Source organism: Dunckerocampus dactyliophorus, chromosome 12, assembly GCF_027744805.1.
Source record: "Dunckerocampus dactyliophorus isolate RoL2022-P2 chromosome 12, RoL_Ddac_1.1, whole genome shotgun sequence".
Lineage (NCBI taxonomy): Eukaryota > Metazoa > Chordata > Actinopteri > Syngnathiformes > Syngnathidae > Dunckerocampus > Dunckerocampus dactyliophorus.
The window spans coordinates 8,699,465-8,719,135 of NC_072830.1; the positions used below are offsets into that span (position 1 = coordinate 8,699,465).

General features: G+C 42.5%; 2 protein-coding genes across 3 annotated transcripts in view; one reads left to right on the forward strand and one right to left on the reverse strand.

The window, feature by feature from the left end:
* The first annotated feature begins 589 nt into the window (after positions 1 to 589).
* Positions 590 to 11,931, forward strand: siae (sialic acid acetylesterase). Of its 2 annotated transcripts, XM_054793962.1 has the most exons (10): positions 590 to 926; positions 2,056 to 2,214; positions 2,511 to 2,665; positions 7,551 to 7,689; positions 7,767 to 7,935; positions 8,096 to 8,181; positions 8,256 to 8,389; positions 10,439 to 10,593; positions 10,821 to 11,007; positions 11,094 to 11,931. In XM_054793962.1, the coding sequence occupies exons 1-10, from the start codon at positions 740 to 742 to the stop codon at positions 11,379 to 11,381; spliced, it is 1,659 nt and encodes a 552-aa protein (XP_054649937.1). In that variant the 5' UTR covers positions 590 to 739; the 3' UTR covers positions 11,382 to 11,931. The 2 variants fall into 2 exon arrangements, with proteins under 2 accessions (XP_054649937.1, XP_054649938.1); XM_054793963.1 differs by lacking the exon at positions 2,056 to 2,214.
* tbrg1 (transforming growth factor beta regulator 1) overlaps positions 11,917 to 19,671 on the reverse strand; it is a 33,021-nt gene continuing 25,266 nt past the window's right edge. Inside the window, exons 19-24 of the mRNA XM_054793969.1 lie at positions 19,289 to 19,425; positions 18,520 to 18,666; positions 13,408 to 13,505; positions 13,231 to 13,341; positions 13,019 to 13,161; positions 11,917 to 12,099 (exon numbers count right to left, since the gene is read on the reverse strand). Of these exons, the coding sequence (XP_054649944.1) occupies positions 12,014 to 12,099; positions 13,019 to 13,161; positions 13,231 to 13,341; positions 13,408 to 13,505; positions 18,520 to 18,666; positions 19,289 to 19,425 (722 nt within the window). The 3' untranslated portion in view covers positions 11,917 to 12,013. The remainder of the gene's footprint in view (positions 12,100 to 13,018; positions 13,162 to 13,230; positions 13,342 to 13,407; positions 13,506 to 18,519; positions 18,667 to 19,288; positions 19,426 to 19,671) is intronic.

Below are 19,671 nucleotides of genomic sequence, written 5' to 3' on the forward strand. Positions count from 1 at the left end.
GAAAAGCGACGCCAACATGGAAAAAAACACAGACAATACAGAAATCATTCTTTTGTCTTTGTCATGACTAAATGCAATGACAAAAGGCAAGTGGAAAAGACGAATAAAAAACAGGAAAAAACAACGGCAAATTGTAAAAAAAAAAACATGGACAATACAGAAAAAAAATGACAAAATGGAAAAAGAATATGACTACATTTGTACGGTTTTTTATTATTCTCTTTGTATTTCCACACGTAGTCCCTTTTAATTTTGGCACTCCTGTGATTCCATATAGTTCTGCTGTATATTTCACAGCTGTTAACTTCTTACTGTGGCGTTACGAGGGTTATATGAGAGATTCAAAATGAGACCGACAACGCCACCTTGGGAATTACACCCAAGGAAATGATTATCCAATATAAAGTACATATAGAGTTATATATAACGCAGCTTTTAACTTCTTTTTACACTGGTATGGCAGTTTAGAATGTTCAAAAATGCACTCTGTTTTAATTTGGTTTCCACGGCTGTTGCTCCAATTTGCGCTTTTATTTTGACGAGTCCCCGGCTGGCCATTAACCACGCCTCCGAATGACGTCAGAGTAGTTACCAAGCCTTGCCGCTCGTAGCGATTAATCGGGTAAACTTCTCCCTCGTGCTCTACCTGGCGCAACATCTGTTGTGGAGAAATTGTAGTTCTAGTTGAACTTATTCAACAATTTTGTTTCAGGGTTCAGTTAATGTTTTTGTTCCTTTTATGCGGTATTGTATTTGGTTTTTGGAGACGATACAATTAAATTTGAGGGTGTTATTGGCTCCGACACACGACCTGTCAATAAAAACGGGGCAAAGGTATCTCCAACTTCTGCACAGGATGTTAGGCTGTCGACTGATGCTGTTGTTCTGTCTACTTTACATCGTTGTGCTTCCTTCCCAACAATGTGGTGAGTATCTTTGACAAACTAAGACATAATGAAGGTTGAATAACTTGTTTAAATAAAACAAACAAACAAGACACCGCCTATGTTATTAAAATAAACAGTCTTGACTCATCGTGCTGGCTTGACAGCTTTGCATTTAAATGTAAGTTAATTTTGTTTGCCAGAGTGGAAAAGCCTCCATCACTGTGGTTCTACTGTACAGTATCAGGATGTATCAGGATGATCATTAGGGGTAGTTATTAGGTTTATTGTGGTAGTGCTAATAGTATTTGGACCCCACTAATAAATAAAAATAATGATGATACAAAGTAATACAATAACAGATTATACCTCAACTATTAAATGTACGTCAATAAAGTTGTCTTTTTACGTAAAAAAAATGTGTAACTATCACACTAGCAGTTGGAGTACTACTAATACTCAATAGTACTATGAGTAAAGTCATTAGCATCAAAATATTACATGAATGAAGCTGTAATTTTACGAGAAAAGGAGTTGTCACTATAACACCAGCGATTAGAGTACTAATGGTACTCTACCAAGGGTGCGTGAGGGCCACAATAAATCAAATAATACTATGAGAAGAAGCCGTTAGCGCTAAAGTCAAACTATTTGGAGAATAAACTTGTAATTTCACGAGAAGGAGTGGTAACTGTCACAGAAGCATTATACTCTACCAAGGGAGTATTAGGGCCACATAAACTAAAATAATTGTAACTAAGGACTACAAGACGAAAGCTACTCGTGTTGGTAGGAACCCAGCAGCAACAGGCCTGTCACGATAATTGATTAAACAATCAAAAAAAAGAAAAAGACGTCGATCATTTTTACCGGCCTCGATAGTGTTTGTATTGTCTCTCTTTCAGGCTGCATTACGGAAGCGTTCACTCTGAAGCTGTCTGTGCGCGCTCGTGCTACTACAGTAGAATGAAGCCAACACTGCCAACGGTCACGAACACATGAACAAGCATATCGAGCCTTTGAAATTTGTACCTTTGTGCAGCTCTAATACTGGTAAAAGCGTTCAACAGTGATGGAGCAATTAGTGATGTCTAAGATGGGATTGTATTGATAGAATATGCAAGGGTTATGCGGTGAAATGAAAAAAAAACACATTTTGTGTGTGTTGAAGGGGAGCTGCGTTTCGCCTTCTACTATGGAGACCACATGGTGCTGCAGAAGTCTCCGGAGAGAGCCGTTCTATGGGGTTATGGCCCCGAGGGCGAGCAGGTCACCATCTATTTGTCAGGGCCGATAAAACACGAGAGCTCACCAGTCACTGTGACCAAAGGTAAAACTAGTTCGCCTGTTGTCGGGTTGGGACGTGTATTGCAGACGTCCGCGGGGCTGTGACGTGGGTGGGGAAGAGAGAAAGAAAAAAAAAATTCAGGTCGAAGTGAGTGATCCTGACAGGGACTTTGTGCAAGTGGCTTGGAAATAATGCACATTCCAACTTTAAGAACAGCAGTGCTGAATGCAGCAGCAATGTTTGCCTTAAGGTGTACTACGGTTTATCCATAATCACATTTCACAATTTTAATTTCAAAGCCCTGGTTTAAAGGAATGTCATCCCCCTGACACACTCAGGCATCTGGCGAGTCACCCTCAACCCAGTGGAGGCTGGCGGTCCCTACAATGTGACCGTGGCCCTTCACAACTGCTCGGCCACGCTGATCGATGTGCTGTTCGGGGATGTTTGGCTTTGCGGCGGGCAGAGCAACATGTACTTCACAACATCAAAGGTCAGTGTGTTGCTGTGCAATACTCTAGTATGAGACCGCTGGCAAAATAAATTGTAGTAGCCAGACCAAAAACGCAGATATCTTATTTTGGTTATTAATTTAGTGGCACCAAAATGAGGTATAGCTGTCACCGAGTCAGCCGCCATGACAGCGTTTTTCACCTGCACAAACGACCAAACGACGGTGAGCATCTTGCTAAAATGCTCTGGCCGAAACGCTCAAAAGTTTGTGGCATTTCACCCCAAACTCAGCCTCCTGCAACAAGTGCTTGAAGGCGATATTGTGCGAATGACATCTTGGAAGTTGCTTCATTTTGGGTACACCCTGGACTGGTCGCCAGCCAATCGCAGGGCACATATCGACAAACAACCATTCACACTCACATCTATGGACAATTTAGAGTCGCCAATTAACCTAACATGCATGTTTTTGGAATGTGGGAGGAAACCAGAGTACCCGGAGAAAACCCACGCACGTACGGGGAGAACATGCAAACTCCACACAGAAATGCCCAACGGAGTTTCAAACCCAGGTCTTCCCGATCTCCTGACTCTGACTGTGTGGCCAACATGCTAACCACTAGACCACAACTCTTACATATGGGATTAACGAGAAAACAAGGGTTGTATAACATCACCACAATTGTGTATCAGCTATCATGTTCAGCTTGAAATGTGCAGAATGCATGCACTTAAGCAGCAAAACTGAAAAATATTTAAATATTTTTGCATATTTTCTGTGTTCTGTTAGTGCTGCTGACAATTTGTTGGGAATATTTCATTATTTCATTTTGGTGAATTTCTTATTAATACTACTTAAGTATTTAAACTATTTTCTTCAACTGTTATTAGAAAAGTCTGTCAATATAGAAATAAGGGGTGCGCCGATCAGTATCGACCGATTTCCGTGAAAAAGTACGGTATCGGCATATGCCGATACTTGCTTTTTAACGCCCATCAGCTCCGCCCCCGTTGCAGCATCCAGCCTATAGCGACGGTCTCCCGCCACTAACCCTTCACAAAACCAAAACAAACATGTCTGCCATGTCGAACTACCTGTCATACTGAGAATGTTACACCTGCAAACGAGAAATATCTTGCTGGGGTGGTGCCCTAAAAAGCTTGAGTTTGGTGCAGCATTTGGGGGACAGGCACTTGGCCAGGGTGTGGTGAGTTTTCACGGCTCGGGATGTGAGCATCGGCCGGGCAGCGGCTAGCCAAAACGCGGGACACACGCCCATGTGCACAGGTAGGTCTAAGCCTAGCCCGAAAAGTGGTTGGATTCGTCGGACTGGATGGTCGGCTGCTGTCGGCGGTGGAGGACTCTGGGTTTGCCGACTGCCTGGGGGTCCTGACTCCTGTTGTAGTGCAACCAAGCTGCTCTCGCATCCAAAGCCTCCTTAAAGAAGGCGCCTGAGCCTCTAAGTTTCACCAGTGATTTGGAAAAAGTAAGTCAAATATGTTTTTGGCTAAATTTTATGGTTTCCCATTTATATTATATAGCGCCAATAGCACATTTAAACATTTACGCTTTATCAATGTGATCGGTATCGGACGATTTCACTCATGGATGATTGGTATCAGCAGAATAAAACCCTGATCGGACCATCCCTAATAAAAATGCATTGTTTTTGGACAAAATTTCCTTTTTTTAAGTACCGATCCGGGCACCGTTTTAAAGGTGACGATATGGCTAGAGCTAGACAATATCTAAAATCAGTGGTCCTCATCTGGCAACACAAATTTCACTGCTTCACCCTGTCACGGTTTTTGAATGAATTATATGAATTAATAAATCATGCTGTTTTGTCGTTGAATATGGCCTCTTATGAGTAAAAAAAAAAAAGATTAAGCAAATGTTACAAATTACGAGCATAAAAATGGCTAAATGAACTCAAATACAAATAAAAGGCATACACAAGACACATTCAGACTTTGTTGTATGTAATATTCTACACTGGCCACTAGGTGTCAGTAATGTTACTGTAATGTTCGGTGAAACACACAAGCACCAGACATCGCCAGAACAACAGGCTTTCTTTGCAGGTTTGAATGATCTCACAACAGGTGCAATAATCCCTAATAAAAACACAAGCTACTGTCACAGCCGTAACCCACGCAAAGCTGAATCCCCGACATCACTTCCTGTCCTACAGCAATACAAACTAGCACATGCATGCATTGTCAATGACTATGCATTCTTTACTTGTGTACATACTTGTCTATCTTGCTTGCTGCTGTAACAGATGAATTTCCCTGCTGTGGGATTAATAAAGTACTACTACTACTACTACTACTACTACTACAAGTCTTATTTATGTGTTAAATGGCTTATTTTCTTTTATCCGGCTTGCCGGTGCCTTGTTTCTGGTTGGGATTGCCTCTCTGTGGCCCCTTGCTGGTCTTCCCGAGGTGGGGAGGGCTCTGTGGGCTGGCTCTTGGTCTGGTCCTGGTGCTGCCCACCCCTGTTGGCCCGGTAACTTTCTGGTGGTGGGGGCTTGGCCTGGCTGTGTGGGGCGGAGCTTGCTGGGTGGTGGGAGGCAGTCCCTCTCCTTTCATTCATCCTCAGTGACAATTACACGCTCACACATTGGCGCACATTTATAAACATGACGACTTGCACACATAGATACACACGTACATATGCACGCTCACAGTACATATGTACTTGGCCACATAACGCACTGAGCTAACTGGGGTGTTATTATGTTGATGGTTTTATTACACTGACGGTCATGTCGGCAATATGATTAGTTTTTACAATGGTGTGCATTACAGTTATTGTCATTCTGTTCACCATCATAGTTAATAATTTCATTACTACTATTAGTACTAATATGTACTGTATGACTGTTTCAATGGAGTATTATCATTGTGGTTGTTATTATTTTGTCCTCTCTGTCATGGTCTTTGTAGCCGTCACAGACATTTGCTGATGTAGTCCTGTTTGTTTCTGTTTTGTTATTGTTGTCGCAATTGTTGTTGCTGTTGTCCTTGTCGCTCTCTTTATTGTCCCCCTCTTGTCCCCGCACTCCCTCCCCGGTCCGGCCGCTTTGCATAACGACAAAACATCAAAGTAAATAAATTCTGTATAACAGGAGAAGTGTATCTCTCACTTTTTCCTGGCAGAGCAAAACTGTTGAGCACGTAAAGGCATTTAGATCAACAATACTATCTGACCTAATGGCTGGACAGGACAAAAAAAAGAAGAAAGTGAGTAGCAGGATTTTAAAGTGTATATGGTATTGGACAGGAAGCCAGTGGAGGTTTTGGAGGACAGAGGTGATGTGGTCACAAGGGCGCGTGTGAGCGAGTAAACAGGCAGCAGAATTCTGAATGGACTGACGATTAAGGATTTTACTTGGATGTCCGTCGAAAATGCAATGAACATTTAAACAATGAGCGCATGAACACCGACCGACCGACACTGACAGTGTTCTCAAGTGGGGGGGAAAAAACTACTGATGGAGATGCTCGGGCAGCGGAGCCTTCGTCCTGACAGTCAACGCTTACTGAGGTGTTTGGTCAGCAATGTAAATATAAACAAAACAGTGAAAAATGGGGCGCAATCACAGACAGTGTCACCGGCTACATTGCAAAAACATACATACAGGCAAATTCTGTGTCAAGCTATTGTCTCACACAGGTACACCCTACACTATACTTGAGTACCACCTAGTGGTTCAAATGTGAATTACACCCCTCATTAAAATAATTAATGAAAAAATGGTCTCAAAAAATGTTGCAGATAATATCAAATATCAACGATAATTTATAGCACAATTATCAACCAGCAACATTTGTTACCATGATATGTCTAGCTGTTTCAGTGCTGTGGTGTGGGCGGAATCCAGATTGAAATGGTTCAAATAGATTATTGGAGTTAAGATGGGTTTATAGCTGGGCAGCGTTGTAAGATTTTGGAGAGAAATGGGAGGTTGGCGATTGGCCAGAAGTTGTTCTTTAAGTCTGAGTTGAGACCGGGGTTTCTTCAGAATGGGGCTGATGGCAGCAAGTTTCAATGAGGGAGGGACGGAACCAGTGGTGAGGGATATGTTTACGATTGATGTGATGAGAGGGGAAATGGTGGGGAGACGGGCTTTGATGAGGCTGGGCGGGATGGGATCGAGTATGCAGGTTGAGTTGTTTGTGCCTTTCAGGATGGATGAGATGTCAGACGGAGTGATCAGGGTGAACTGGGAGAGGGAGAGTGTAGGGAGTGGGGAGGACTGGCCTGAGTGCTATAGATATTTGCAATTTTCGTTTGGAAGAGGTAAAATAACGCTGTGTGCCGGCGCATAAAAAATTTAATGATCATTTCAACACCGATATTTTTTTTTAACCACAAACTCGATTATTTGAACTGTGTCTGTTCAGGTTTTCAGGTGAATGCGAGGTGCATTCATGGACATCGGGTCGTTGATCCACAAGGGAAATAGCTTGGTTACAGTAGCTCAATTGCAGAAGAAAAACACACACTTAAATAAAATGCAATGCAATATGAATTAAATATAATAAAATAAAAACAATGTAAGAAAAAAAACAAGAGTTGCATGTTTAGAAAGTGTGTAAAAATATAGTAAATACAAGTAAATTGATACTTTATACAAGGGAGGACAGACGACAGCGCAATGTTGTGAATTATCTTTTACAGACAGGTGAGGTATTGTAGCGCTAGATGGAATGAATGACATCCTGTCGCTCCGCTGCCCCTCTAGTTACATTATTTTCAAATGATTTTTTTGCCCAGGCCGGCGACCCACCTGTTGCGAATCGCTGATGTAAACAATAGTGATCTAAAGGAATAGTGCATAATGTAGGGTATGATCAACAGCTTGGCAATACACAAGGATGCTTAATGTGCATGATGAATGATCCCCCTGTAGATTTTCAATGCATCAGAGGAACTCGCCCTTGCGGACAAGTACCCTCACGTGAGAACCTTTATGACAGCCTTGAATATGAGTGATACTGAGCTGACTGATCTGACTGGAGTGGCACTTCCATGGTCCGTGCCTGAATCGAGTAAGACCATGCTTGATTTATCCAAATCAGTGTCGACTAAAGTTTCCTTTTCTTTGAGTGGACTGGTGTTCTTCCAGGTGGTCTGGCCGAGTTCTCTGCGGTGTGTTGGCTCTTTGGCCGTTACATGTACGACAACTTAAAGTACCCCATAGGACTGGTAGAGTCTTGCTGGGGGGGCACTCCCATTGAGGCGTGGTCGTCTTCAAGTGCCCTTCAGAAATGTGGACTGGAGAAGAACACCCAAAGGCAAGCATACTAGATAGACATCAGGAGGTTATCTACAGCCAGATGTCGACCCTGTATATAGGAGACTCAGCGGTTAATTGAATATAAGCGTTAATCCGAGCATTTGTGGCGAGTTTCGTTTGGGTTTGTCAAAACTAAACGACTGCTACTTTCCCCTCAGTTCTAAAACTGCAAACTCTGTCCTGTGGAACGCGATGATCCACCCGCTGCTCAACATGACACTGAAAGGGGCCATCTGGTACCAAGGTAACAGCACAGCCGTCAAAGATTCCAACATCAATCCAAATATCCATCGATGAAGATGTTCCTTTTGTTTCCAGGTGAACAAAATTCACACTACCATCAAGACGAGTACATCTGTTCTTTCCCTGCTATGATTGATGACTGGAGGAAAGCCTTTCATCTGGGCTCAGATGGGCAGACACCTCTGGACTTTCCCTTTGGATTTGTCCAGGTATTTTTGTTTGCAATGTAATATTTATTTTTTACTGTAAATGCTCAATGAATCCCTTTATTCAATGAACATTATCGCCAATAGTCATGGGTAGGCCTGTCAACGATAATCGATAAATTAATTAATCTGATAAAAAAAACAACATTTTATTGCCATGTGCATGCATGCGCATTTGTTTTGTTTCTCTTTACCACACAGGCTGGATGACAAGTTCACTCTGCATCTGCCTGTGCGTGTTGGTGCCCCGGTGGAATGAACGGAGAGCGTGAACCCTCCTCTCAGACATTACTTGGTGGCGGGGCTACTAGTGAGCAAGTTGAGCTCGTGAGCCAGCATACGCTAACGTGAATGAAGGCACAGAAGCAATGATTTCTAAGGCGAATGCCACAGCCCCAGTATGGGAATATTTCGGCCAACGCTTGCCAACTGAGGCATTTGGTGGGCAAAGTAAATATAATCAAACGCAAAATGTTGCGTGCTCACAGACGGTGTCACTCGCTACATTGCAAAGGAAATGCAACCTTTCAATACGGTTGAAAAGCATTTCGGGAAATGTTAGAAATGTTTGACAGACAGTGCGAATTGCCTGGGAGAACGTACATACACATGTCACAAACAGCAATTCCTGGACTGTATAACCGAGTGAAAGAAGACGTGTTGAAGGACATCAGCAACATTGCATTTTACTCCGCCACCACAGATATGTGGTCCGGCTCAAACATTAGTTTAACAATAAACTACATACGTAACTGCGTGTGTCTATTTTTTTTTATTATTTTTGGTTATGATTGTGATTTTTTTGGAATGCAATTTTTGCTAAAAGAGTCTTTTTTGTTTATTTAAGAATTTTTTTTTGTATTTTACAATGTTAAATACTTTTGAGAAATTAAAGTTTATTGTTTTTAATACAATGTACTCATTATCATGCCAGAAAATTAATGAAAAAAATTGTCTACAAAAAATGTCAACAATATCGAGTATCGATAATAATTTGTAGGATATCTTGACAGGCCTAGTCATGGGTTGTGTGCTCTTCACAAGCAAAGGTAAAGGTGTCTCAATTGGGGAAAAAAAAAAAACTAACACTGGCATTACCCACTGTGGCTGTAGGCAAACTCCTGACGTAATTTTTTTCATGAACTCCATAAGGTGGCAGTAGCTGCTTTTGAAGTACAGCCAAACCTACTTTTTTTTTTTTTTTACGCCTGTACATTTTTGTATGATTTGGTTTTCAATGAAAATTTTCGACTAAATTTAGCCTGAGTTTTTGTCTAATATTACATGTAACAAATCTGCAAAATCTACGGCCCCAACAAAGCACCCTATGCGTTGCTGACTCACTGTCTTTGCAACACTATTGAATTCCATCTCGTCAGGATGTGCGGTAAGTCTGATGTACGGAAAGTCCGCATCAACAATAAGTTCTATCGATTCATCATTTATCATTATTTTTGCATTGTTTTCCGCAAAACTGTAATTACTCTCGAAAAAAAAAAATCATATTTTTGGGTGTGTGGAACAGATTATTTGGAAAATTTGCTTCATTTTTTTTTGGTGTACATATCAGACCTTCTGGAATGAATTACCAAAAACCGAAATACCACTGTCATCAGGTCAGGATCCAGCAGCTTTGTCTACCTCTGCATGCACTTTAAAATATCAGTTGCGCAACTCAGCTGTTGGTGTGAAAGTCATGCGCGTTTCAGTTGTCATACCGTTGTTTAAAATCAACGCATCAGCGCTAACAATGCTGGCTCGGCATTTACGCTATTGCAACATTGGTTCTGTTGCTTCTGTGTTGCTTACTTGTTCATTAATGAAATGTGGTCAGAGAGAGCTATGCTTTCCGTTGCACTCCACCGTTCTCATGCACTCAGAATCATTATTAGTTTTCAAAAAATATAATTTTTACATGAGTTACTTACAGACTCTTTCCAATAATCATCCATTTCCACTTAACACTACATCCGTCCCCTCAGCACTTCCCGAGGCCTGCTTCTTCTTTGTTGTTATTGTTTCAAGTGTCTTATGTACCTCTCGCTGACGCAGCTGTGCACCAACATAAAAGGCTCCACGGATGACGGCTTCCCAAACATCCGCTGGCACCAGACAGCCGACAGAGGCTCTGTGCCCAACCCTCGTCTGCAGAGGACCTTCATGGCTGTGACTATGGATTTACCTGATGACACTTCACCATACGGCACGTAAGAATACAGCTGATGCGCACTGTACTGTAGGTGCATAAGCAGGGGTGTCCAAAAGTGCGGCACCAGGGGCCGGGGGTTGATGTTTTGCATATACTATGTCCAAGTATGTACAGTATGTACAGTATATCAAAGTACAATATCAATTGGATTATCTTTAACCAACATATGAGATGACATATCATAGACTTTCTGTTCCTTACCCGCCAACCGGCTCCACCATGCAGCATTCACCCTCGTGACAAGCAGGATGTGGCTTACAGACTGACACTGGGGGCGAGGGCGGTGGCCTACAATGACACGGACGTGGCCTTCCTTGGACCTTTCCCCCAAAAAATCTTGTCCACGCCGATGCATGTCAACATCACCTATGACCAAATAGTTTCTGTCACGCTGTCTGAAGACATCTTTGAGGTAATCAGCAGCGACACACATCATGCGAAGACATTAGAAATAATCAAACTGCTGTAGAATTTATCCATGTTATTTTTTTCATCAAGATCTGCTGCTCACAGCCGCAAGCTCAGTGCGGGCCTCAGTCCGTCTGGATTCCAGTTCCCATCACGCATTGGGGTCCGACCACCATCCAGATAGCCGCCAACATCTGCCAACCCTCTACTGTAGTAGCGGCTCTTCGCTATGCATGGAAAGACTGGCCTTGTGAATTTAAAGCATGTCCGGTCTACAGCGCAAACTCTGTATTGCCTGCACCCCCTTTTATTATCAATCGCTATCAAGCTGAAGGAAGCTCCGCAGAAGTAATGTGGCCCACAAAGGGGGACTTGTAGGCGAAAATGTATTTACTGAGTGGGTTAATAATTACAAGTAGCTTTTAGAATAACTGGTTGCGTTGATGTCTATTGATTAAAAGAAGTGCCTTAAAATAAGTACAGTATAGATATAACTGTTTAATCAATCAGTCCGATAACTGAGTGATTATAAGTAGTTTATAGAAATGATGCTTTATTAAACTATCACTTGGACAGTTTGGACACCCCTGCTTTAGGGTGAATCGCCAACTAATTTGGCACACAAGGGCCAAATTTGTGCAAGATTGGTTGAAAAAACATGGCTGCCATCAAACAAAACGTCTCTGCGGGGGGCAGGGGCGGGACTGCCCAGAATTTCTACTATTCAATACTGTATAAAGACATGTCTTTCTTTTTAATTATTTGTAATACACACAATTTCCATACATACTTTTCACCAATAGACCAAAAGAATGTTGGATGTGAGTGTGCTGCATTCAAAGTCAACCTGGAGTACCATAAGTGTAACTGAATTAGAGGCAAATCATGTGAAAATATTTGGTCCCACAAAAAGAAAATTCTAATCGTATTTATTAGTTTGAGCTGTTTTTCTACCACTGTGTCACTTAAAAATGTAATGTGCATTCCAAATGTTGTTGACTGTTAAGACCTTAAGGGGAGCTGAAATAGGAAGACGTCGACAGCTTCATGGAGGCCGAGCTCAGGTGGGAGGAGCTAGAAGACTGCAGTGTCTGCGCTGGAGCAAAGAGACGACAACATGAGCAAATACAAGAAATAGTTTGATTTCACAATCTGGAGGCCAACACTCATTTTGGCCTTGTTATTAACTATTAACCCTGGCTTGGAAGGTAACTGATACTAACAGACTTCCAGTCTGCAGGCCATATATGGTCCTTGAGGCTGCAAAATGCTATTATAATCTATTACTTTGCTATAATGAAATCATTACTTTTTCTAGAATTAAAACCACCAGGTTTGTCCAAGCCAGGGTAAGGGTCAATGAACGCATCACGTGAGGTTGCATCGTGGGATGACTTCATGGCGAGTGCCAAGAGATGGAATGTGGATGTAAATAAAATGCTGTAGAGCTGCAACAATTAATCGATGATTAACCAATTAATCAACAACTCAGATCATTTTGAGTTAAATGTTAATATCAGCTGATTTCAGCCTTTCAAATGTAAATACAGTATATTTTAATTTCCTTAGTCATCCATGAAAGCAGACTTATTATCTTTGTGCTTCAGTCAAAACAAGATAACTTTGGAAAACAGTGATGGGCATTTTTGCCTCTTTTCTGATTTTTTTTTTTTAATCGATAATCTAAAAAAATAATCGACGGATTAAGCGGTTATTAAAATAATGGTTAGTTGCAGCCCTAAAATGCTGCATTTTCAACAGATGTTTGTTGACATAAAAGTAAAATCATCATGCTTAGTTTGTGGCTCTGATGAAAGTGATACATGACTGCCTGTATAATTCAACATCCACAAAACTGAACAAAACAGAATATGCTCGGCGAACCGCAGAGCTACAAAAAATGTTTAGTTTCGCCATTTTTGGATTTCATAAAAGCTTAAATGGCCCCTAATAGACAAAAACCCACCATATACAATCCGTTATGTTGTAAAAGATCAACATTCATGCAGCCAAACCTGTGATTTGCTCCGCCTTCTCAAAACTAAAGCGCTGGTGTCTTTGATAGGCTTCAAAATTGACGGAGGCATCGTCCTCAGACAGGCTGTGAGGAACGTGGCCGTCGCCCGGGCGACACACCTCGAAACGAACCCATCGGTAGCTGAAAAGACATTAAAACCAGATTTTAAGAGTCACGTCGTTACGGTTCAAAGAAGAGAGCGACGCGTACTTGTTGCATTTGCGTGCGCCGGGACAACTCTGGATGAGATTCTGGATGGTGGGATGAGAGAAGCCGAAGAAGTCTGCTCCAGAGGGCACAATTGGAGCAACAGACTTGGGACTGAGGGGTGGTGGGGGGAAACGGTGAGTAAAATAAAGATAAGATGAGCTGATAAGGCAGCAGTACCTGACTGAAGCGATGGCCTTGAGCAGGTTGGAGTGACATGTAAGGGCAGATGAGGCCACAATGGCATTCTGGGGGTCTTCTTCTGGCACGATTTCAAACTAACAGGAAAAGCAACAGTAAAGAGTCACCATTAAAAACCCTACTTCCTGCTCGTGAAAGGCCTTCCATGCAAGATTTGTGACATTTGTGTATTACAGGGAGATTTAAAGCACAATGAATTGCTGTATGTAGTTGGGAAGTTGGTAGGTTCATTTTTATCAACCTTTCAACAAGTGGGTAGTTGAGGAATAGCGAAAACATTTAATGCAGGGGTGTCCAAACGGTTTCCACCGTGGGCCGCATACTGAACGTTTGATATCTTTTACATTTTGTGCACATTTTTGTTGTTGTTAGTAGTAGTACAGTGTTCCCTCGTTTATCACAGGGTATAGGTTCCCAACATAGTCCACCACAAGTGAAATCCGAAAGTAGCCAACTTTTATATATATATATATTTTTTTTACAATGATTATATGTTTAAAAGGTTGTAAAACCCCTCATCATGCACTTTATACACTTTTCTCAGGTAAGCATTAACATTTTCTCACATTTCTCTCTTTTTTAAACACTCTCAAAGTTTACAGTTCTTTAGGATTTGCACCAGCCTGAACTTGGAAGAGGCAGAGAAGATGGCAGAGGACGCTTTATCAACTCAACTTCAGTTGATTTTCTTGACTTTTATTTCACACCTCAACTATTTACACCAGCACAGGTTAAAGCCCCGGTCACACCGTCCGAACTTTGCTGTAGCGTCCCTGGAGCGGTGAAAAAAATCATCACCGCTCGTAACCGCGCACAAAATGGGAAAAAAAATAGAAAACACGGGCGTTGTCCTAGCGGTGCACCGCTGAAGCCGCTGTTGCTTTAGTGTTGGTTTTAGCGGTGACGCGAGCGTTGATAGAGCGGCGTTCTGCGCATGTGGGCTGATGGCAACCTCATTGTTCTGTGGGTTGTGTCGAATAAACAAGCCTACTAGTTATTTATGACTTTAATTGCCAGGTCTGCTCGCATGCATCATACAGTACAGCTCCACACTCACACAACTGTTGTCCCATTCGCAGTCCCACAGTGCCCTCTACTGGTCAACATGTAGCAGTATAAATATAATGTGTCTGCAAACACTACACTCATGAAGTGCTGGAAGGCTCATTCCACAGCTCCACCATCAGCTTGTCATATCCATGGTAGTACAGTTTTACTGTAACTTTGAGCAAATTCGATATAACTGAGGTCTGCACTCAACGGCTATTCCAAATGGGCTCCTGGCCCATTTCTCCCCGTATTAATAGCGAAATTATGCTCCGCCTCCGACACCTCCATACCAACAGCAAACCAAAGTTCATCACCGCAATTGATCGCTGCTTCATCGCTGCTTCAACGCCTGACACCGTTCCAGCAATCCCATGTCCGCCCCGTAAAGCGCTTACAGCCGCTCCAACTAAGTTTTTGCAACGTTTAATCACCGCCCGGGCAAAGCTGGCGAAGCAGCAGTGGTCCAGTGTTCAAAATTTCTGCGTTGGCGTAGCGGACCCAAGCGTCCACGAACTTCCGTCCAGCGGCGCCAAACTTTGACTGGGCGTTGTTGGAGCAGTGATTAACTTTGCCGTAGCGAAAATTGCCCGCTCCTCACCGCTGGCAATATTTTGTGCAGCTCAAAACTTTCGGAGCGGTAGGAGAGACCATCAGCGGTGGCCGAGCGTATACGGCGTTGCCTTAACAAGGGCCTACTTCTGTTAAACGGTGGTGCGCGGTTACGAGCGGTGATGAATTTTTTTCACCGTTCCAGGGACGCTACAGCAAAGTTCGGGCGGTGTGACCGGGTCTTCAGATTGATAACCTTCAGGTCAAAGAGGAATAGCATCAAATTACTACAGCTGTTGTAACTCAGGAACAATAATAGTTGTTACATATCAGTGGTCTCTCAGGTCTTCTCGTTACAATCATCCCAATAGTCGTCATAGTACTTTCTGTCGTCTTCTCGATTTACCAATTATTTACTTTGTGCAGCCACCAAGCACCATATAACGTGTGTCATAGTTATGTCACATGGGTGTTTAAATCATAGTTTGTATCAGGGATTTGAAAGACACACATTTAGCACCATAACTGTCGTAAGAATTGTCATCCTCTTTGATGAATACACATAGAGTTATGTGACGCTTATGTTTACTAAATAAGACAAATTCGACCGAACAATATCGGGCAAATAAGACATTTTGTTTAACTTCCTTATTTCCTCTGAAACAGTTAATATCCTCTTGAGTTGACAGAATTCATCTGCTTTTCAGTGACTCTTAGTTCAAAATATTTGTTTTATTTTCTGTGGGTTGAATGTCGTACTTGATTTGACCGAATTTATTACTCAAATTGAATTTAGAGTACTGATTAGCTTTTACTTGGTTTGAATGCCAAGACACTGAAAAAACTTTTTTTCTTTCATTTATTGACGATATATTTGAAAGATATACCACTACCGGTCAAACGTTTTAGAACACTTCTCTGGAGGAACAAGCTACATTTTCAAGTGTTAAGACGGTCTGTCTCTCTTCCATTGTTTTATTCCCCGCTTTCTTGCCATTTTTGTAGCAACGGATGACTTTCTCCGGCACAATGCTGTTCAACCGTTGCTCACGAGGGTATAGTACCACAGTGTGTTCCGAACACTGTTTTTATGCAGACAGAGGAGGTAGTAAGTACTCCAGAACTTTGAACACCTGTAGGAATGAGTTGCACCAACTGCCAAGGCTTGATGAACCTCCATTCCTGCAGGACAGCTTTAAATTGTTGACCCATTTTGTGCTCCCTGAAACAGCATCATTCTGAAATACACATTGTTTTTCACTTTTGGGTAACCTTACCTTTTTTTTTCTGCCACTTCACCACTTACCATTTCTAGCTATTGACTGGACTTGAATGACTTGAATTTCAATAAAAAACTAGAATAATTGGGATGTTCTAAAACTATTGACCAATAGTGTATAAAATGATACAATCATTTAAATATTATTGTGTGCAGTCATTGAATTTGAGTCTCGACTATATTGTCTACAAAGACGAGTTGACTGGGACAACATTTTGGCTGCAAACTTTATGGTTCAAACTGGGCCCGTCCCATCCTCCTCTTTTTTTTTTTTTGTTCTTTTTTTATAAAGACACTCTCTATGGTTGGGCTCGAGCGTGCGCCCTCTGCCTTGCAAGGAAGCAGCATATACCGCTACACCAGTCGTCACCAAGCCGTCGATCGCAAGCTACTGGTTGATCATTTGGACTTTTGGACAGTTGATCACAAGAACATTAGCATTTTGACCACTGAACACGCCGGTACGCCTTGCCGCTCTTCGGACACGCAACCCGCAAGCACCTGTCAGGAGCCCAGTCGCCAAAACCCGACCGGGAGTACCATGAGCACACACACGTACAGTACACCAGCTCGCCTTGCGCTCACAGGTTGAGTTACAAGGAGAGAGAGACGGTCAGCTCGCAGCAATGTGCTTGCTCACGCAACAGTTTTATTGCAAGTTGTGGCTCAAAATCAGCCTAATGATTGAGGCACAAATATAACTCCTCAGATGTGCGACTCCAAAAACGCTGCTCATTAGGACTGACTGTAGTAACGCAGCCCCTCTTCCCTCAACCACCACCGCTTCGCTCCCCCACAACACTGAGCCAACAAGCCAAATATATTTGTAGTTCAGAGCCCACGTCACAAGCACGACCCCAACCTAGATCCACAGAAGTAAGGATGCCCAAAGTGCGGCCTGTGGGGCCATCTGCGGACTGTGGCTTATTTGTCACTGCAGAAACAAAATAGCATTTCAAAAACAGCAAAAATTGTAAAAATACAACAAAAGGCACAATTAGAAAGAGCTGAAATGTTGACACCAACAACCGATAACACAAAGCTTTGTATTTATGTATATGTATGTGTATATATATATATATATATATATATATATATATACACATACATATACACACACACACAGTGGGCCTACAGTAGGGTTACAGTTAACACCTAGACATTTTATATTTACATACTTGACATGTTACTTTGAATATTTCATCTCTCAAGTGCTCTGTTAGGTGCCGTTTGCGTGCGCCCTGGCCTGTTGTATGCAACCTTTAATTGTTTGCAGGTCCGGATTGGCCAGTCAGTGGCGCAGCCGGAAGATAAGGCAGTGGAGGCTGCCGTCGCACTCGCCCTCACTCCTCCGACGCACGCCAGTGCACCACAGCTGCAACCACTGCGTCCTCGCCACACCGCACCGGCTGAACCATTACAAGTGCCCTTCTTTAATCAGTGGATTCAGGCCAAAAATAAAATCACGCCAAATCATCCATTTTATGTTATGTGTCCCTCTCTCCCTAGACAACTGCCATTGGGGCCGTAACAGCTCAAAATGTCCACCTTCATTCTTGCAACAATCTTCATATCTGTCCAAAACACACAGTACGACACAAATTCCGATCTCCCATCAATTTCAGTGGATGCATCTGAAATGTAATCTTTCAAATTCATTCAGTGTGTGGGGATTTCTATTAATTTCTATAATTTATATCTAAAACGTGATTGTAAAGGTGAAACACAGAAAGGTTGGTGACCACCGCCCAACACCATCAAGAGACTGTCAACGCAATTGATGTGTCTGATGTGTGTCAGCAGTGATGCGCACCCTGTAACATCCAGCAGGTGTCAGTACTGAGCAACATGTATGGATACAGTTTGGATACAGTCATGTGCTGCAACCTTCATGTGGCCCCATCTACCAAATCACTATTAAAAAGCCAGCCGGGGACAGCGTAGGAAGGCGGGACTTGAAAGGAAACCTAAGTCAAGACATCATAACATCACCAAAATGTGATGAGCACTGCTGCGTGACAGGAGAACGTATTTTAATTCAGTTTTACTTTTGATGTTGCTAATTACTCATCCTTTATCTGCACAAGACAATTGGCCGAACTTTCATACAAGTTGAAGAACTGCTGCCCCAGTTTGTCAAATGTTAACAAGTGTAACTCAAACAGAGTGCATCCTCATGGTCAGTGCGACCATCCGTGTGTGTTTTTCATTACCTGCGGTCCACTTCCCCCGTCTTTGATTTGACAGGTGTAGAGGCACTGCTGCTCGGGGTTTTTCATGCTGGCAAAGACTCGCGTGCTGCAGAAGCCCACCGGGTAGATGGCACATTGGTCATGGAACAGCATTCTGTCCGTGATGATCTGGGGGAAGACATGTTTAAACAGCCAGCTTTCAGGTACGGTCGTCTCTCATTTATAGCAATTAACTGGCTCCAGACCTGACCGCGTTAAATTAATTTCAACGATATAGGACTTAATGTCAATAAATTGAATATTTTTGTAGTTAAAGCATAAAAAAACTGTTTATGACTTTCTAAATACAGTTTTTAACATTGTTAGAGCCATGCAGACATGAAATAACACCCCTGTAGTCACCTTTACACTCCTATTATTCATTGTTTACACCACATTGCAACTCCTATGCTGCAGGGACAAGAGACGGCCGCTGGCTAGCTATTTCTTCTAAACTTAAGAAACCAAAAACTTACCACTTCCACACAGGTTCAGAGGAGAACTTTGTTTCACTTTATCATGTCGTACATGCCATGGCTGACTTGTTTTGTGTCATTACTGGCCCTTGGTGACCAGAATACTACACATCACTTGTATTTTAATATGTTTGACTAATAATAAACCATAGTCTACCACGAAACAGCGATAAATTCATTTCTGAAAAAAAGCAATATAGCGAGGGCTCGATAATCGAACCGCGATATTACAAGGGATGACTGTACATGATGTCAAGTGATGAGAGTTCACAGACCTCGCCCAAACTGTAGATCGTCAACCCTCCCAACACGATGGGAAAGACGGGGCGACCGCAGGAGTCCAGCGCGATAGGTTGCACCAGCTTCCGGGAGCCATCCACTAGCTTCCTCTTTTTGGTCATCTTCTTGGGAACTTAGGAAACATGGAAAAAAAAACACTGAAACTAAGGGTGCTCTGATCGATCGCTCACCTATCAGTATTGGCCAATTTCCGTGAAAAAGCAGGTATCGGCATGCTTTTTAATGCCGATCATCTTAGCCAATCAGCTCCTCCCCCATTCCAGCAGCCAACCATCTCAGGCCCACTTTCCCTTCACAAAGCCAAAACAAACATGTCTGCCGTGTGGGACTTCCTGACGTTGTGTGTCATTGGCACCTT

What these genes read in the sequence shown, in the direction of transcription:
- siae (XM_054793962.1), top strand. Translation starts at nt 740, where the DNA reads ATGCGGTATTGTATTTGGTTTTTGGAGACGATACAATTAAATTTGAGG. An exon ending in ATGGTCCGTGCCTGAATCGA is followed by an intron (nt 7,690 to 7,766) that starts GTAAGACCATGC and finishes GTGTTCTTCCAG; the next exon opens with GTGGTCTGGCCGAGTTCTCT. An exon ending in TGTCTGAAGACATCTTTGAG is followed by an intron (nt 11,008 to 11,093) that starts GTAATCAGCAGC and finishes TTTTTCATCAAG; the next exon opens with ATCTGCTGCTCACAGCCGCA.